Source organism: Loxodonta africana, chromosome 8 (genome assembly GCF_030014295.1).
Source record: "Loxodonta africana isolate mLoxAfr1 chromosome 8, mLoxAfr1.hap2, whole genome shotgun sequence".
NCBI classification, from domain to species: Eukaryota; Metazoa; Chordata; class Mammalia; order Proboscidea; family Elephantidae; genus Loxodonta; species Loxodonta africana.
Genome location: NC_087349.1, coordinates 99,947,066 through 99,965,590, shown reverse-complemented (window position 1 = coordinate 99,965,590; position 18,525 = coordinate 99,947,066). Strand labels below are relative to the sequence as shown.

Here is an 18,525-nt window from a genome sequence, read left to right as displayed (position 1 = left end):
CACTTTACCAAACATGATGTCCTTCTCCAGCAATCAGTCCCTCCTGATGATGCATCCAAAGTAACAAGTCAGAGTCTCAGACAATGTTCTGTGATCCATAGAATTTCATTGGCTAATTTTTGGACGTATAATGCCAAACTTTTCTTCTTAGTCTGTCTTAGTCAAATACCTACCAGTATTTGAAATACTGCTGGTGGCAAAGCTTCCAGCGTCACAGCAACGTGAAAGCCACCACAGTACAACAAACTGGGAGGTGGATAGTGGCTGGGACTATACTAGTGAACTAGTCAAATGCAGTCCCTACTTCTGAAAGAGTTTCTGATTTTATAAATTGGAGAAAATCCTATATGGTAAATTTCAGCAAAAATGTTGACTATTTTTTTTCTAAATAAACACTCCCTTTGGTTTAATTTTTAAATTCTAGGAAGAAACAATAAAAATATTAGAAAATTATAGATATTCGTTTAGTCATTCTAAAATAAGTCTTTCTTTCTGGTACTGCACCAAAGAATAAAATCATGGAGAGAAATAATAAAGTATATAAACAAGCTTAGATATTTCTGTATATCAGAAAACAAAATTTAGAGAAAGAAGAGTGGGGATTTTTTTTGCTAAGTATATCCATGTTTCAGTATCTTTAATAGAAAATCCCTTACAAATCAATAAGAAAAAACCCAAACAAAACACTAAGAAATAGGCAAAAAATATGAGTAGGTGAGTCACAAAAGGAGAAATACAAATGGAAAGTAAAACAAAACAAAACAAAACAACCCATTGCTGTCGAGTCAAATTCTAACTCGTATTGACCTTGTAAGACAAAGTAGGATTGCCCCATAGGGTTTCCAAGGCTGTAAATCTTTATGGAAGCAGACTGCCGCATTTTCCTTCTGTGGAGAAGATGGAGGGCTTGAACCACCAATCTTTGGTTAGCAGCCAAGTGTATTAACCACTGTGCCACCAGGGCTCCAGTAAGGAATAAATAAATAAGAAAGTGTTAACTTTAATCAAAGGAATGGAAATGTAACAGCCTATTTCATGCTAACTTTTGTCTATCTAATTTACAAAGATTTTATTTAATAAAGTAATATTCACACTGGAGGGAATATAAATGGCCAGCCTTTGTGGGAGCAGCTTGGCAGTCCCTATCAATTGCTTCTATTGTCCTTGCCTTTGACCCAGAATTTACCCTTCAAGAGACTTCTTCTGAAGAAATGATACAGCTGTACACAACGTTTTACTTTACAGATGTTTGTTAGAGTTTTGTTTATCATAGTAAGAAATCAATTAAGAAGCAAAAAGACCCACCACCAACTTTACCCCCTCCATGCCCCACCTTCCATGTAAATCTGACGTTTTTCAGGGCAGTGCAAATGAGTCCTCTCAAGCACGTTCCGCAGCTGGCACGGGGCCGGAACCCCCTCTCTCCTCTCGGTTCCTTTAGCTGTTACCACCCATAGCCACTCATTTATGATATTTAATCCTGTATGACCTTTTGTTCTAACTTGAACATCTCACATGCTGTTTTGTAATCTGCTTCTTTCTCCACGCAATATATTTCCATTGTATGTATGGATGGAGCCTCTAGATGTTCTTCTCACTGGATTTTAAGTGCCTGGTGCGATTTTTTGCCCTCTTCTCCATTACCCCTCTTTCCCAGCCTCTGGTGATCACCAATCTTCTTTCAGTCTCATAGAAGTGAACTCATATGATATGTGACCTTTTTGTCTCTGGCTTCTTAGCATAGTTTTTTTTTAAGGTTTATCTGCTTTGTAGGTGTATCAATACTTCATTTCTTTTTATGACTGAGTAATATTCTTTGTGTGTATGTACCACATTTTGTACATTCATCTGTTGACAACCATTGTGGGTTATTTCTACTTTCTGGCTGTTGTCCACAGTGCTGCTGTGAACTTTGGTACACAAGTATGTGCTTGAGTCCCTGTATTCAATTCTTTCATGTATATACCTAGGAATGATATTGCTGGGTCATAAGGTAATTCCACGTTTAACTTTTGTTTTTTCCTTGTCTTGTAATTTCAAGTGCCTTATTATTTTTTTAATGCACTTCATTTTTTAGAGCAGTGATAGGTTTACAGAAAATTGCAAAGAAAGTGCAGAGAGTTCCCATATACCTCCCTTGCCCCTGTGCACAGTTTCTCCTATTATGAACATTTTGCATTAATATGGTACTTTTTAAAAAATACATAATGAACCAATATTGATACATTATTGTCAACCAAAGTCCATAGTTTACATTAGGGTTCACTCTTTGTGTTATACATTGAGCAACTCCTGTTTCAGTTTAGCCCAGCACATTGCACACACCCAAATGGATAGATCCTTTGTTGAGTGATTAAATGAGGAAAGTTATTAAGAATTACTCCACAGGTCTTAAAGGCTAGCAAGCAGCCACCTAAGATGCATCAATTGGTCTCAGCCCACCTGGAGCAAAAGAGAATGAAGAACACCAAAGACACAAGATAATTATGAGCCCAGGAGACAGAAAGGGCCACATGAATCAGAGACTACATCAGCCTGAGACCAGAAGAACTAGATGGTGCCTGGCTACAATTGATGACTGCCCTGACAGGGAACACAACAGAGAATCCCTGATGGAGCAGAAGAGCAGTGGGTTGCAGAGCTCAAATTCTCATAAAAAGACCAGGATTAATGGTCTGACTGAAACTAGAAGGACACCAGAGGTCATGGTCCCCAGACCTTCTGTTAGCTCAAGACTGGAACCATTCCCAAAGCCAACTCTTCAGATAGGGTTTGGACTGGACTATAAGATAGAAAATGAGACTGGTGAGGAGTGAACTTCTTGGCGTAAGTAGACACATGAGACTATGTGGGCAGCTCCCGTCTGGAGGGAAGATGAGAAGGCAGAGGAGGGCCAAAGGTGGCTGAATGGACATGGAAGTACAGGGTGGAAAGAAGGAGTGTGCTGTCTCATTAGGGGGAGAGCAACTAGGAGTACATAGCAAGGTGTATATAAATTTTTGTATGAGAGACTGACTGGATTTGTAAACTTTCACTTAAAGTGCAATAAAAGTTAAAAAAAAAAAATTACTCCATATCCTTTGGTTGATTGGGGTCTTAGAAAAAGGGTCAGGTGTTGCAACTCCAAGTGCCCTTGAAAGGCTTCTCTGCAAACAAGAGGATTAATTGGGTCCCTCTGCAAACTGTTGTCAGATGACCCGCAGTGGCTCTCCTTTTCCAGCCTACCTTAGTTAGCTTCCTTCAATGCAGATTCCAGCCCTCTTCTTTCCTTCCCCTATCTCAAACACCACTTGGGACTGCCTATTGCTTTCCAAGGGAACGTTGAGCTCCAGGGTCTGGCAAGGTCCTCTTCCCAGGGACAGTCTGCCTCACCAGGCTCTTGTCTCCCGGGCTTCTCCTTTGACCCTCCAAGTACTATTTCCCAAGTGCACTGCGCCAGGTTTTTCTTTATTAAGATATGCATATATGTGACAGGGAACACAACAGAGAACCCCTGAGGGAGCAGGAGAACAGTGGGATGCAGACCTCAAATTCTCATAAAAAGACTAGACTTAATGGTCTGACTGAGACTAGAAGGACCCTGGCGGTCATGGTCCCCAAACCTTCTCTTGGGCCAGGACAGGAACCGTTCCGAAGTCAACTCGTCAGACCTGGATTGGACCGGACAATGGGTTGGAGAGAGATGCTGACGAGGAGTGAGCTACTTGCATTAGGTGGACACTTGAGATTATGTTGGCATCTCCTGTCTGGAGGGGAGATGGGAGGGTAGAGGGGGTTAGAAGCTGGCAAAATGGCCACGAAAGGAGAGACTGCAAGGAGGGAGTGGTCTGACTCATTATGGGGAGAGTAAACGGGAGTATGTCGTAAGTTTATATGTGAGAGACTGACTTGATTTGTAAACTTTCACTTAAAGCACAATAAAAATTATTAAAAAAAAAGATATGCATATATGCTGCTTATGTATATGTATGAGTGTAAATGCACACACAAACACACATAAACACGATGTGATTGAAATCAGTTAAAGGAAAAAATATGTGAAGTCAGAGACATATTATCACTGTAGGTAGAGAAAATTAAGGTTAAGTGGAACATGGTAAGAATTAAGATACAGGATAAGCCATGGAAGTAGTAAGGTTTATTGGTGGGATGGCTTTAGCACTTAGCTATTATTTCATCTCTAAATCTCTAAACTGGACTTCTAGCTTTTGTTTTGCTTAAAATTTCAACCACCTAATTTATGGAAGGGGCAATGGTGGTTCAGTGGTAGAATTCTTGCCTTCTGTGCAGGAGACCCAGGTTTGATTCCCAGCTAATGCACCTCATGTTGCAGCCACTACACCTGTCAGTAGAGGCTTGAGTGTTGGTATGATGCCGAACAGATTTCAGTGGAACTTTCAGACTAAGATGGACTAGAAAGAAAGGCCTGGCAATCTATTGCTGAAAATCAGCCAATGAAAGTCTTACGGATCACAACAGTCTGACCTGAAACCAACCTTGGGGATGGCACAGGACCAGGCAGCATTTTGTTCTGCTGTGCATGGGGTCACCATGAGTTGTGTGGTAGCTAACAGCAGCAACAATTTGTGGGAAAGTACAGAGCTTACTGGGACTAAAATAACAATATTTACTACACTTAAGCAGCATTTCTTGCCGTACATTCCATGCTTTTCTATTGTGTTTTCCTCATTTAGGTTCAAATACTGGTCATGCACTTAAACTGTGTGACCTTGGACAGTTAATCTCTCTGTGCCTCAGTTTTCATGTGTATAAAAGCAAGGATAGTTATGAAAATTCCCCACCCAGTGCCGTCGAGTCGATTCCGACTCGTAGCGACCCTATAGGACAGAGTAGAACTGCCCCTCAGAGTTTCCAAGGAGCTCCTGGCAGATTTGAACTGCCGACCCTTGGGTTAGCAGCCGTAGCACTTAACCACTACGCCACCAGGATTTCCTTATGAAAATTAAATGAGGTAATATTAAAGAGTGCTTAGAAGAATGTTCATTTTGTTGGCTACGATGATGGGACCTTCCTTCCTCTCTGTTTACTGGATTCCTTCTCATCTAAAGACATAGCTCAAATACAAGAAGTCCCCCTTTTTTCTGTCCTTTTATCTCATTGTTTAAAGACAAGTGCCTACTCTGCACATTGTTATTCCCCAACTATATTATTGAACAAAACCCGTTGCCGTTGAGCCAATTCTGACTCATGGAGACCCCATCTGTAAACTCCCTGAATATATGTTTTTTGCGTATATATCTAATGTTTTTGATGGGACCCGGGTGGCATAGTGGTTAAGCATTTGGCTGGTAAGCAAAAGTCGGCAGTTTGAATTTACCAGCCACTCCTTGGGAACCTTATGGGGCTGTTCTACTCTGTCCTATAGGGTGGCCATGAGTTGGAATCAACTCGATGGCAATGGGTTTGGTTTGGTTTTGGAATGTTTTTGGTTTCCTATCTCTTTATTTGGTTTTGATTGAGATTTGAAATCTGCACTCGCCAATCAGAACTCTGGGATTATTTTTGAGAATATCATTGAAACAAGAACATGAATGAAATTAAAAAGTCATATTTTATTCATGGATTCAGGAGGACTGCATTAATATAGAAGCCGTAGTTCCCTTCTTTAGAGCTTGAACCTAGGGTACTGGCAGTGTACTTACTATTGTTGTTGTGTGCCATTGTATCAATTCCGACTCCGTGACTAGTCGGAGAGACTAGAACTGCCCCACTGTCCAGTTTTCTAGGATGAAATCTTGAGGGGAGTAGATTGCTTGGTCTTTTTTCTCACAGACTGGCTGGTAGTTTTGAACTGCTGACCTTTCTATTAGCAGCAAAGTGCTTAACCTTGGCGCCGCCCGGGCTGCTTGCTTACTACTGAGGACCTAAGAACGAAGACTGCAGGGACTTTGTACAGACAACTCAACAATGGCTCTGCTTCATGAACATGTTACAAACATTGTGAATGAGGCAGCGTGTGTTTATTTTGCTCAATGATAACATGCTCTCATTTTTTTTGAAGAATCAGGATTAATTTGTGTTTCATATTTTCCTCCATCAAATGAATTTCAGAGTCCGAATATAAAATACTGCAACTAGAGTATATATATTTTATAAAAATTAGTAATAAGCTTCTCAGTCTCAGAACCTTCACAAGATGCGTATCTAAAATCCAGACTCAAGCTCTTAGGGCAGTGGTCCTGAAAGTGTGGCTCCTGGACCAGCAACATCGGCATCACCTAGAAACTTGATAGAAATGTACGTTCTCTTAGGTCGCCAGCCCAGTCCTAAGGAATCAAAAAGGACCCTTTCAGGTGGGTCTGATGCGTATTAAAGTTTGAGAATGACCATCTTAGGGTATTAGCTGATTTTGAGGAGAGGTTATGCTGTTTGCAGAAAGATGTTTCTCTGTTCATTAACATAGCAGGAAAAACTGGATATATATGTTTGAGTTAAATATTTTATTTAATCCAGTGTTGTTCATAGTTATATAAAGAAAACCTGTTTTTAATATATGTCTTTACCATTAAAAATACATTTTGGCTGACTGTTGTGTCCTCTGTCTTTGTATTTCCACATGGTAGACGAGTTGGATTTTATGTCAATACTTTCAAAAACGTCTCTAGCCTTGAGGCCAAGTTCCATAAGGAAATTGCAGTGGTGAGTAATGGTGATTATTTTTTACTTATGGGATATGAAGTTAACGAATGTTTATTCTGGAGCAAATGAAATGCATAGCATTATACCAAAGAATTCACCCTTCTTGCATGTTTTTTTAAAAATAGTGTGCATTGCTCTCAGTAATATTTCTATATTTTTTAAAACAACCACACAGTTCTTTTTTTTTTGTTTTGTTTGTTTGTTTGCAGTTATACAAAAATACTCTCATGATTCATTGCCAGCTTTTATTTCTCTTCTGAACTTATTTCCTTCATTTTCACGATCTCAGTCTTTTGTTTTTGTTTTGTTTTTCCAGTCAGTTTATAAAGTTAGAATTTCAAGTGATACTTTTTAGGCTGATGAAAAATTTGTCGCAAAATATTCAGGTAATCAGCAGCTTTGTCATGGACTAGTATTTTCTTAGTTCAGAAAGGTGGTTGTGTACCTTTTCCTTTGGTACAGTCAACGTAAGCAAAGCTTTTGTTCTCTGCTCTATACTCTGGTTAATTGAGTCCCTGGGTGGTGCAAATGGTTAACACACTGAGGACCTAAAGGAATGGCTAGGGGTTCAAGTCCACCTAGAGATGCCTCAGAAGAAAGGCCTGGTGAGCAACTTCCAAAAACTCAGTCATTGAAAACCCTATGGAGCACAGTTCTATTCTGAATCACACGGGGTCACCAAGAATCAGAATTGACTCAGTGGCAACTTTTTTTTCTTTACTGTGGTTAATAAATATATTTTGATTTCTTTTTAGCTTATTTTGTGTTTGTAGCCTTTCAATTTTGGTTTGAATTTTTAACCTAGACCATATATAGAATTTAAATTATCCTGAGACCATTCACACTATCATAAGATGGCTATTTTCTTAATAAACAGTATCTTTTTTGGGGAGAATAGCCTGAATTGGCACCAGAATGACTTGCAATTAATAGGTTGCCTCTGTCCCCATAGCTCTGCCACAAACTGTATGAAGTGATGACGAAACTGGGCGATCAGCACGCTGACAAGGCCTTCACCATTCAAGGAGCCCCCAGGTAGGCTACTGCTCATCAGAGCCAGGTTCTTCCTGGGCACATTTTATGTGCTGCTTATTGAAGTTTTGCTGGTCTATGTACCAGCCTATACAATTTTGGCCCTGGTTGCGCAGTGGTTAAGAGCTTGGCTGTTAAGTAAAAGGTTGGCAGCTCAAATCCATCAGCTGCTGCTTGGAAACCCTATGGGGTGCTTCTACTCTGTCCTATAGGATTGCTATGAGTCAGAATCTACTCGAAGGCAACGGATTTGGTTTTTTGGTTTTATAAAAGTCTAAAAGGAGTTTTTCCATCCAGAGGTCTGACAGTAGCCTTACTTTTGTGCTTTTACATTTGATTTTGGCTTTTAGAGTTATACAGTGAGGGGTCTTGTTATTGTCACAATAGAATTGACTAACCATCTGCCTCTCTCTCTGCTTTACATGGGTCTTGACAGAAATGGTGTAGGATTTTAATATACAATGTCTAGTTGTACACTTTAAGGGACGGTGATGGCTCAGTGGTAGAATTCTCACCATCCATGTGAGAGACCTGGGTTCGATTTCTGGCCAGTGTACCTCATACGCAGCTTTCACCTGTCTGGAAACTTGTATGTTGTCATGATGCTGAACAGGTTTCAGTGGAGCTTCCAGACTAAGATGGACAAGGAAGAAAGGCCTGACAATCTAATTGCAAAAAAATCAGCCAATGAAAATCCTATGGATCACGACAGTGTGATCCTGTTATGCGTGGGGTCACCATGAGTCAGGGGCCAATTCCACAGCAGCTAACAACGATGACAACAGTTGTACACTTGCTACTTTCTTTGGAGAAGAAAAGAACTCCCAAAGCCCATGACACTTAGTTCTAATACTTATCAGTGGTGCTGACATCCTTGATGAATCCATTTGGGGAATGGAAAGAGACGTAAGTGAGACCTTCTCATAAACTTGCCTCCTAACTCTTGACATGTGTTGGGTTTGTTTTATTGCATACATGGACTGAAAGATTGGGGCTCTGCTTCCCATCAGAGGCCATGGTTGCTGGCACAGAGCCCCAGTCATGTGATGTCCACATCCTCCTTAAAGGACCCAGTTCCCTGGCCTCTTGAATATGTAGGTCATGCTGCCATGTACACGCTCATCTATTTTGGGTACAGACCTGTTCCCTCAAGCTGTAGACTTTAGAAATTCTTAGAGAGTAGATCGTGTTACGAACATCATACTTAGTCATCCTATTTGGGATGTTCGCAAGCATCTGGCCCAGCACCAGGCACATGGTAGGTTCTCAGTAAATATTACTGAATCACAGGATTTGTTACACATATCAAGTTGTCAGGGTTGAAAGGCGTGGAAAGACAGATAATGAGTGAATTTGTTTATTTCCTAATGTTAACTATCAGAAAGCAGTCCCACAAAATGAGTACCATCCTAAGGATTCTTTTCAATATAAAATGTTTAAAGTAGACTTTTTAATACATTATGACATGCCAAGACTCTCTTGTGAATCAAAGTAAAATTAGCGCAACTAATTCAGTTTGTACTTGGAGGATTCTGAAAGAGCATTTTTGGCATAGTGGAAGGGGCAGGAGGTTTTTTCTTTTTTAATTTCTTTTTTTTTTATTGTGCTTTAAGTGAAAGTTTACAAGTTAAGTCAGTCTCTCATACAAAAATTTATATATACTTTGCCATGTACTCCTAGTTGTTCTCCCCCTAATGAGACAGCACACTCCTTCTTTCCACCTCTTATTTCTGTGTCCATTCAGCCAGCTCCTGTCCCCTTCTGTCTTCTCATCTCCCCTCCAGACGGGGGCTGCCCACATAGTCTCGTGTGTCTACTTGAGCCAAGAAGCTCACTCCTTACCAGGATCATTTTCTATCTTATAGTCCAGCCCAAACCCTGTCTGAAGAGTTGGCTTTGGGAATGGTTCTAATCTTGGGCTAACAAAGGGTCTGGGGACCATGACCTCAGGGGTCCCTCTAGTCTCAGTCAGAGCATTAAGTCTGGTCTTTTTACAAGATTTTGAGTTTTGCATCCCACTGCTCGGGGCAGGAGGTTTTTACTAGTCCAACCTGCATTCAGATCCACTGTATTGCTATGTTGCCTTTGGGCTTTTTTGTTGTTAAGAATATGTACAGCAAAACATACACCAGTTCAAAAGTTTTTGCATGTACAATTCAGTGACATTGATTACATGCTTTGAGTTGTGCAATCTTTCTCCCCCTCCTTTTTTGAGTTGTTCAACCCCCATTAACATAAACTCACTATCCCCTAGCTAATCTTTCAAGTTGCTGTTGTCTATTTGATCCCATATTATACAGTTCTTAAAAGAGCGTACTGTTCAAGGCAGACATTTGTTAAGCTGAACTATTGTTTGGTTTTAAGAAGACTTCAGGGAAAAAGGGTTAAGGTTTAAAGATTATCTCAGGGCAATAGTTTCAGGGGTTCGTCCAGCTGACATGGCTCTAGAATGTCTGAGGTCCAGGAGAATTTTTTGAAATTCTGTTCTGCGTTTTCCCTATAAGGATGTGATCTTTATGGAAGCAGACTGCCACATCTTTCTCCCACCCAGTGGCTGGTAGGCTTGTACTGCCAACCTTTTGGTTAGCAGCTGAGTGCTTAACCACTGCACCACCATGGCTCCTTGTCAAAGCACCATAGTCACTTGCATATCTTTAGGCTAAAAACCCAAAACCAAACCCACTGCCGCTGAGTCAATTCCAACTCATAGCCACCCTATAGGACAGAGTAGAACTGCCCCATAGAGTTTCCAAGGAGTGCCTAGCAGATTTGAACTGCTGACCTCTTGGTTAGCAGCCATAGCTCTTAACCACTACACCACCAGGGTTTCCATCCAGCATTTATTAATTCAGCTTTCTCAAGTTATATGTTTAAATTCTGGTATATTATGTCCCTCTCAGTAAAACCCAGATACCTCTGTCTGCGCCACTTCACCTGCTGGTAGAATGGGGATGATATGGCTTTTTGAAGATTAGAGATAATATATGAATGGGGTATGGCATACAGTAGACAGTAAATGGTATGAATTATCACCATCACAGTTAATAATAACCAGAATTAATCTGGAAGGCAAGAGTAGGATAGCAAACACTACGTGTCACACTTCAGGATTTCTCTAGGGTAGAGAACCTCTGATCAAATAAGTATTGTTTTTTAGAAGGCCCCTTGTTTAATCACCATGTGTTCATCCAGCGATTCAGGTCCTCTCCGCATTGCAAAGACGCCATCTCCGCCCGAGGAGCCTTCACCCGTCTCAAGCCCGGTAGCTAGTCCGAATCATACGCTAGCACCTGTGTCTCCTGCACCAGCACGGCCTAGGTCACCTTCACAGGTAGGAAGAGATCAAATGTATAGGGTGACGGAAGAACTCAAGGTGACACTATCCCATCTGGGATAGTCCATGGTGCTGGGGCATTAAGAGGAGTTTGCAACTGGGGAGACTGAGATGTGAGGCTGTAGGCATCGTAACAATTTCTAGGAATCCACTTACGTTTCCTACTTGACTTTTTATGTTTCTTCACGCACCCTTCTGCTTGAGTCTGTTGGGACGTCTTACCGTGTTCTTAAGATGCTTAGGTTAGAGTGTTCTCCTCTTCTCCCACCTCTTGTACTCAGAATTCTTTCTTCCGATGCTCTATTTAATTCTGCCTTCTCCACGTAAACGTCCCTCCTCTGGCATGTCATATTGGGGCAAGTCCTGCCAAGAAAAGCAGGTATATTTATATGTCACTGCACATCTTTTACAGCACCCAGAACATATTGCACATGGGTAGCTGTTCAGGAAAATGATGTGGAACAAATGCTGAAGAAACAGTAAAGGCCAGGCAAAGATAAATACAGAGACCAGTTGCTACCCTTACCTTTCCTACTTTGGGTGACAATGAAATTCCTGTAGGAAAACCTATAGTTCATGCTTTTTTTGTGTGTGGTGAAACTGAAGAAGGTCTTAAGAAGATAGGTGCAATGGATGGCCTCTGAAGTTCTTATTTTTTCAAAATACTGGAATGGCAGGTGAAATGGCTGCTGCCTATAGCCGTTCTCACTGATTCAGATGAGAAGCTGGCTTGATTTTTGAAATTCTAATTCATTGCTGAAGTGAGAAATCATTTTCAGTTTACCTCAGGGATGGTGTTGCCTTAGTTTAACCTTAAAGGTATGGGTACTTGGTCCTGAGGCCCCATGGCTAGCACTTGTGTGGAGATGAATGGAGTCTTAGAGCTGGAGTTTTTCTCATTGGACCATTTCTTGTCAGTGCTCAGAGAATCACACAAGTAGATGGTATTCTTTACCTGACTCAGGTAGGCTTATTTCTACATGCAGATCTAAATTGCAACCAGTGACCAATCTGTCCACTTGGCTGTGTTCATGTGACATTTCTGCATGTCTCACATGTCATCTTGGGTGGAATTAACTACCATTTGCTTGTGTTTAATGCTTCTTAGACGAGGAAGGGGCCTCCTGTCCCACCTCTGCCTAAAGTCACCCCAACAAAGGACCTGCAGCAGGAGAATATCATCAACTTCTTCGAGGACAACTTTGTTCCAGAAATCAGTGTGACTACGCCTTCCCAGGTCAGTACCTGTCTGGAGCTGGGGTGTCCATGAAAGATTCAGGAAAGACTCTTGAAGGACTTTCAAGGGCCCACTCTAGAGAAGTGGCAAACGTTGGAGCCAAAATATAATTTCAGTTGCCATTTACGTTTGTTTTAATTACCTGGTGTGTCTAAAGCATTCTCAAGTGGGAGATGTATAGTATTAAAAAATACTCTTACATTTTTTTTCTGATTATCAAGTGTAGTCCATATCTATTGCAGAAAATTGGGAAAGTACTGAAAAATGTAAAATGAAGAATTTCAATCATCACACAAATGATACCACTCTGACATGACCACTAATGTATTTTGATCTATTTTCTTTTCTGAGTACGTGTAGATTTTTGTTATGTATTCTTGGCTTTTCTGCTTAATTTTATCAAGCATTTTTTCATGTCATGGTATTTTCTTGGCAAAAAAAAAAAAAAATGTTTAGCCATAGTATTCTGTCAAGCGATGGACAAGACTTAATTTATGCCACCAGCTCCTGATTGTTAGACACACATTGCTTCCAATTGTTCTTTTACTTCACTAGTACCTCAGCAAGCATCTTTATATAGGAATTCCTCTTTGCACCTTCAGTTATTTCTATTATGTATTCCTTATAGGAGAAATAAAAAAAGAAAAAAACAGTTGTTGTTGAGTTGATTCCTCATGAAGACCCCACGTGTGTCGGAGTAGAACTGTGCTCTGTAATGTTGTCAAGGGCTGCGATCTTTGGGAAGTAGATTGCTGGGTCTTTATTCCAAGGCACCTCTGGGTGGATTTGATTCTCCAACCTTTCAGTTAGCAGCCAAGCATTTAACTGTTTCTGCCACCCTGGATACCTATAGGAGAATAGGAGAAATGAAACTAAGTGAAAAAAATTTTTTTTTAATTTATTGTGCTTTAAGTGAAAGTTTACAAATCAAGTCAATCTCTCATACAAAATTTATATACACCTTGCTGTGTACTCCTAGCTGCCCTCCCCCTAATGAGACACCATACTTCTCCTCTCCACTCTGTATTCCCCATGTCCATTCAAGCAGCTCCTGTTCCCCTCTGCCTTCTCGTCTCGCCTCCAGACAGGAGCTGCCCACATAGTCCCATGTGTCTACTTGAGCCAAGAAACTCACTCCGCACCAGTATTATTTTCTGTTTTATAGTCCAGTCCAATCCCTGTCTGAAGAGTTGGCTTCAGCAATGGTTCCAGTCTTGGGCTAATAGAATGTCTGGGACCATGACCTCTGAGATCCCTCTAGTCTCTATCAGACCGTTAAGCTTGGACTTTTTACGAGAATTTGAGCTCTGGATCCCACTGTTTTTCTGCTCCATCAGGGATTCTGTATTGTGTTCACTGTCAGGGCAGTCATCAGTTGTTGCTGGGCACCATCTAGTTCTTCCGGTCTCAGGCTGATATAGCCTCTGGTTTATGTGGCCCTTTCTGTCCCTCGAGCTCATATTTACCTTGTGTCTTTGGTATTCTTCATTCCCCTTTGCTCCAGGTGGGTTGAGACCAATTGATGCATCTTAGATGGCCATTTGGTGGTGTTTAAGACCCCAGACTCCACTCACCGAAGTGGGATGCAGAACATTTTCTTAATACGTTTTGTTACGCCATTTGACCTAGATGTCCCCAGAAACCACAGTTCCCAGACCCCTGCCCCAGCTACTCTGTCCCATGAAGTGTTTGGTTGTGTTTAGGTATTCAGGTTATATTCTCTGCTTTTGGTTTAGTCCAGTTGTGCTGACCTCTCCTGTAGTACATGCTGTCTTTCCCTTCACCTAAAATAGTTCTTGTCTAGTGTCTAATTAGGGAATACCCCTCTCCTTCCCTCCCCACCCTCATAACCATCAAAGAATATTTTCTTCTGTGTTTAAACTATTTCTTCAGTTTTTATAATAGTGGTCTCATACAATATTTGTCCTTTTGCAACTGACTAAGTGAAAAAATTTTTATGGATTTTGCCTTTCAGCAGGGTCATACCCATTTACATGATTCAGCCAATGGAAAAGTAAAAGTTCCCACTGCTTTTGAACATACCTGGGTGATAGGTTCTATCCAGAGCTCCCCGTGGGGAACCTATAGAATTGTCTCCGCTAGAGCCTTGGTCATCTCATTGCCTCTTGACTTCGAGAGCTGCTCTGATGACATTTAAGCCATGTCTTTGTTTTAAGAGTAAAAATACCCACAAAAGTCATGCCAATGCTCTTCCCACTACTGTTCTCGGGGTTGGAAATAGTACTTATATTTTATAAGAGGTGCTAATGCGATATTGTTACACTGAATGCATCAATAACAACACAATGCATCATATCACAGTTACAGTCACACCCCACTGATAGTGTATCATTATCAATTATTGATAATGTGTCAATAGGAGGAGCTCATAAAATAGAACCTCAGGTGTAATGCAGCTGCAAGTCGCAATTTGGCGTTCATCCCTTTTTGAGAGCATTTATCAACAAGCACAATGCTTTTAGCCATTGTTTTTCCTCTTCTCTTATCTGTACGAGATGCTGAATTTAACTAACTAGGGCTTCCAATGTGATTTAGCAGCTCCTTAAAAAAAAAAAAAAAAAATTTTTTTTTTTTTTGAAAAGAGGGAATTGCATATTTACCAGTGAATAGGTAAATTGTAGGTCTGGACATGCTCAGATGCTGCCAAAGATAGCTGTCTTGGAGCCAAATAATCTTACGCCACTTCCGCCAATTGCCCTGGTGCCAGAGCTGAGTGGGTTTAAATCTCCAACTGTGGTTTCCTTCGTACCTGCTACTCCCAGCTTCATTCTCTTTTTCACTACATCAGCTCTCAAATGGAGAGTGGTTTGCAGCGATAATGCCCTTACTCAGGTTGCTTTCACCTGGACCCGCCCAGAGCACCCTCTCAATTCCATCTCAAATGGAGAACGTGCCCACCTGTGTGCCTTGTGGACTTAGCGGAGGACATCTCCATTTGGTAGACGAGGCAACTGAGGTAGAGAAAACATGATACATAGATGGGGTCTGAAGCAAGGATGGGGTTCAAAAGTGTTCTTTCTCTTAAATTTTTTGGGGAATTTGTTGGTTCACAGATAAGGGTCCTTCATGGTGGGAGGAAAAAAATGAATCACAGCATTTCTGAAAATTATAAACTCTGAGAGAGACCCCTAAGTATTTCTAAAGGAGCAACGTTTGCTGGTATTGTTGAGTGAGGGTGATGAGGAAAGTGAAGAGTTGTGGGAGAGGAGAGGAAGTGCATTTCAAAACGCAGATGTTCCCAGCTGTGACTGCTGCCCTGAGCTGGGAGACTCACCTGCCACAGCTTGGCTGTTGCTTTATGCATGACTCCAAGACTGTTGGAAAGGGGAGAAAAGCCACCCTCCATCAAGGCCTTTAAGAACTTATTGGCTACTATGCTGTGCCAATCAGTCTGCCAGGTGAGTGGTGCAAACGATTAGCAACTGGCTGCTAACAGAAAGGTTGGAGGTTCGAGTCCACCCAGAGGTGCCTTGAAAGAAAGGCCTAGTGATCTACTTTTGAAAAATCAGCCATTGAAAATCCTAGGGAGCACAGTTCTACTTTGGCACACATGGGGTTCCCATGAATTGGAATCGACTCAATGGCCACTGGTTTTAATGACCAGAGACATTATGGGGTGCATTTATGGGGCTCAGCTTTATTTATATTGTTTGATTTTAATTTGGGGAGGAGGCAGGCAGGGGTTTCCATCACTTTTCTAAATCTGAGAAGCAATGTGACTCTAACAGCCAGACCATAGTGTTCGACTTGAAGCATTTTCATTGACTAAATGATCATTTGTCTCAGATCAAGAAAGGACATAAAGCAGGGGTTTCTATTTCAGTCTACTTTCTGGATTATTTGGTGATATAACTTCGCTTTGTTTAAAAACACACAGATAACCGCTTTTTCCTGAAAGTGCTTGTCAGTTTTCTCAGTTGCTTGTTCCTCTGTAGATATAGACATGGCCATATTGTGTTTCTTCAGCCCTCTTGGGCTCCACCCAGCAGAGTGTCAGATTCATTGGGTCTGGGGGTGGGGCCTGAGAATCTTCATTTCTAACAAGCCCTTGGGAGATGCTTATGGTACTAGTCTTGGGATCACACTGTGCGAACCACTGTTTCAGGCCATTAGGATCCTATGTGGTACAAATATTTGGCCATTAACAAAGTACCAAAGTGAATTAAATTTCTTGCGGGGAAATATGCAGCTCAGTCAAATGTATGCCATGACTGACCATTTAAAACTCCTCCGTGTAAGTGCCCCATGTAAAATGTCCCATACTTAGGGCTGTTGGACATATGCACATGTATGTGTGTGTTCATAGTACTAGATGTGCTGATCAGATCATATGTCAAACTACGTATAAGTGAATGGATTGTCTCATCTGGATAGTTTTTTTGGCAGTGCACAGATACATACATAAAAGAGAATAAATACAAATGCCGGAAGAAAATGAGGTGCCTGCTGCAAGGAAGCAGGGTATTGAAAACTGAGAAGTATCTGAACAGGTTTTCTCCCTAATACCTGTATTCGAGATAATATGGAGTGATTTGTTTCCTTTTTATTTATTTATTTATTTTTTCCTAAATGAGTCATCCCACATTTCAAAGATAGGTTTTATGCCCCCAGTTTGTTATCTTTCCCTTGTGCTTCATGGGGAAGAAAATCATTTGTGTTAATCCCACCCATAAGCTCAAAATGTAATGACTGACATACATGTATCCCATTCTGTTGGGTTTGTGTGACTGGCACGACAGCATCCCTGTGGGGATTCTTTCCTGAGTGTGTCCTGGGATTGAAAACAGAAATCCATCATGGCTACAGAGCCCTGTAATGGCCCAAACCTTAGATAAAACATACCCAACCCAATCATAGATTGTTTTTTTTTTTTTTTTTTTTCTTGGAGGGAGGAGAAATTCTTGCTCACTGGGAGAAACCTGATTATCGGGAGCAAAGGGCTTATCTTGATTTTCTGTTCTGCATTTACAAAAATGGACCTGCTAAGGGACAAACCTATTTTTCCCTCCCAAGACATTAATATAAAGAAATCCACTGTGATGTGTGTGTGTTTTCCTGCATCGTTCCTTTAAAACTGTGTACCAAAGTGTGTCTCAAAGAACAATAGTCACCTGATTTGCTGTGCAAAGGCAATTCTTAGTCACATGAGGACTCAGGTGTGCCTGAGCCAAGCCGTGGTGTTTTCAATCACCTCATATGCATGCCAAAGCTGGGCAATGAATAAGGAAGACCAAAGAAGAGTTGATGCCTTCAAATTATGTTGTTGGTGAAGAATATTGAATATACTATGGACTGCAAGACGAATGAACAAAACTGTCTTGAAAGAAATACAACCAGAATGCTCCTTAGAAGCAAGGATGGTGTACTTAGAAGCAAGGGTATACTTTGGACATGTTATCAGGAGGGACCAGTCCCTGCAAGAGGACATCATGCTTGGTAGAGGGTCAGCGAAAAAAGAGGAGGACCCTCTATGAGATGGATTGAACAGTGGCTGCAACAATGGTTTCAAACATAGCAACCATAGTGAGAATGGCGCAGGATCGGGTCATGTTTGGTACTGTTGTACATGGGGCCGCCATGAGTTGGAACTGACTTGACTGTACCTAACAATCAGGGGCAGATTACCCACTAAGCACGGTGAGCATTCATAGCAGTTATCTCCCACTGTCTTTCCTAAATCTTCTCCCAACAATGATGTCGCATATTTTCTCTCTTTGATGAGATTGTCCACTTTGTAAATCCAGAGGAATTGGTCATTAAACACTCCAGCTTATTTCTTTAAGCCCTGCTCATCATTCCTGTTGGGAGTGAGTGCACGGGGTGCTGGAAGGCAAAACATCAACACAGCCTGTCTTAGTCATCTAGTGCTGCTATAACAGAAATACCACAAGTGGATGGCTTTAACAAAGAGAAGTTTATTTCCTCACAGTAAAGTAGGCTAAAAGTACAAATTCAAGGTGTCATCTCCAGGGGAAGGCTTTCTCTCTCTGTCAGCTCTGGAAGAAGGTCGTTGTCCTCAATCTTCCCATGGTTGAGGAGCTTCTCAGGCGCAGGGACCCCAGGTCCAAATGACGTGCTCTGCTCCTGGTGCTGCTTTCTTGGTGGTATGAGGTTCCTAACTCTCTGCTTGCTTCCCTTTCCTTTTATCCCTTGAGAGATAAAAGGTGGTGCAGGCCACACCCCAGGGAAACTCCCTTTTCTTTGGATCAGAGAGGTGACCTGAGTAAGGGTGGTGTTACAG

At 41.4% G+C, this 18,525-nt stretch overlaps 1 protein-coding gene across 1 annotated transcript in view; it reads left to right on the top strand.

Annotated features, from left to right (window-relative positions):
• The window catches only part of LOC100668333 (amphiphysin), a 289,557-nt gene that overhangs the window by 221,004 nt on the left and 50,028 nt on the right, over positions 1-18,525 (top strand). The window contains exons 8-11 of the mRNA XM_003406912.3: positions 6,585-6,660; positions 7,613-7,695; positions 10,885-11,023; positions 12,135-12,263. Of these exons, the coding sequence (XP_003406960.1) occupies positions 6,585-6,660; positions 7,613-7,695; positions 10,885-11,023; positions 12,135-12,263 (427 nt within the window). The remainder of the gene's footprint in view (positions 1-6,584; positions 6,661-7,612; positions 7,696-10,884; positions 11,024-12,134; positions 12,264-18,525) is intronic.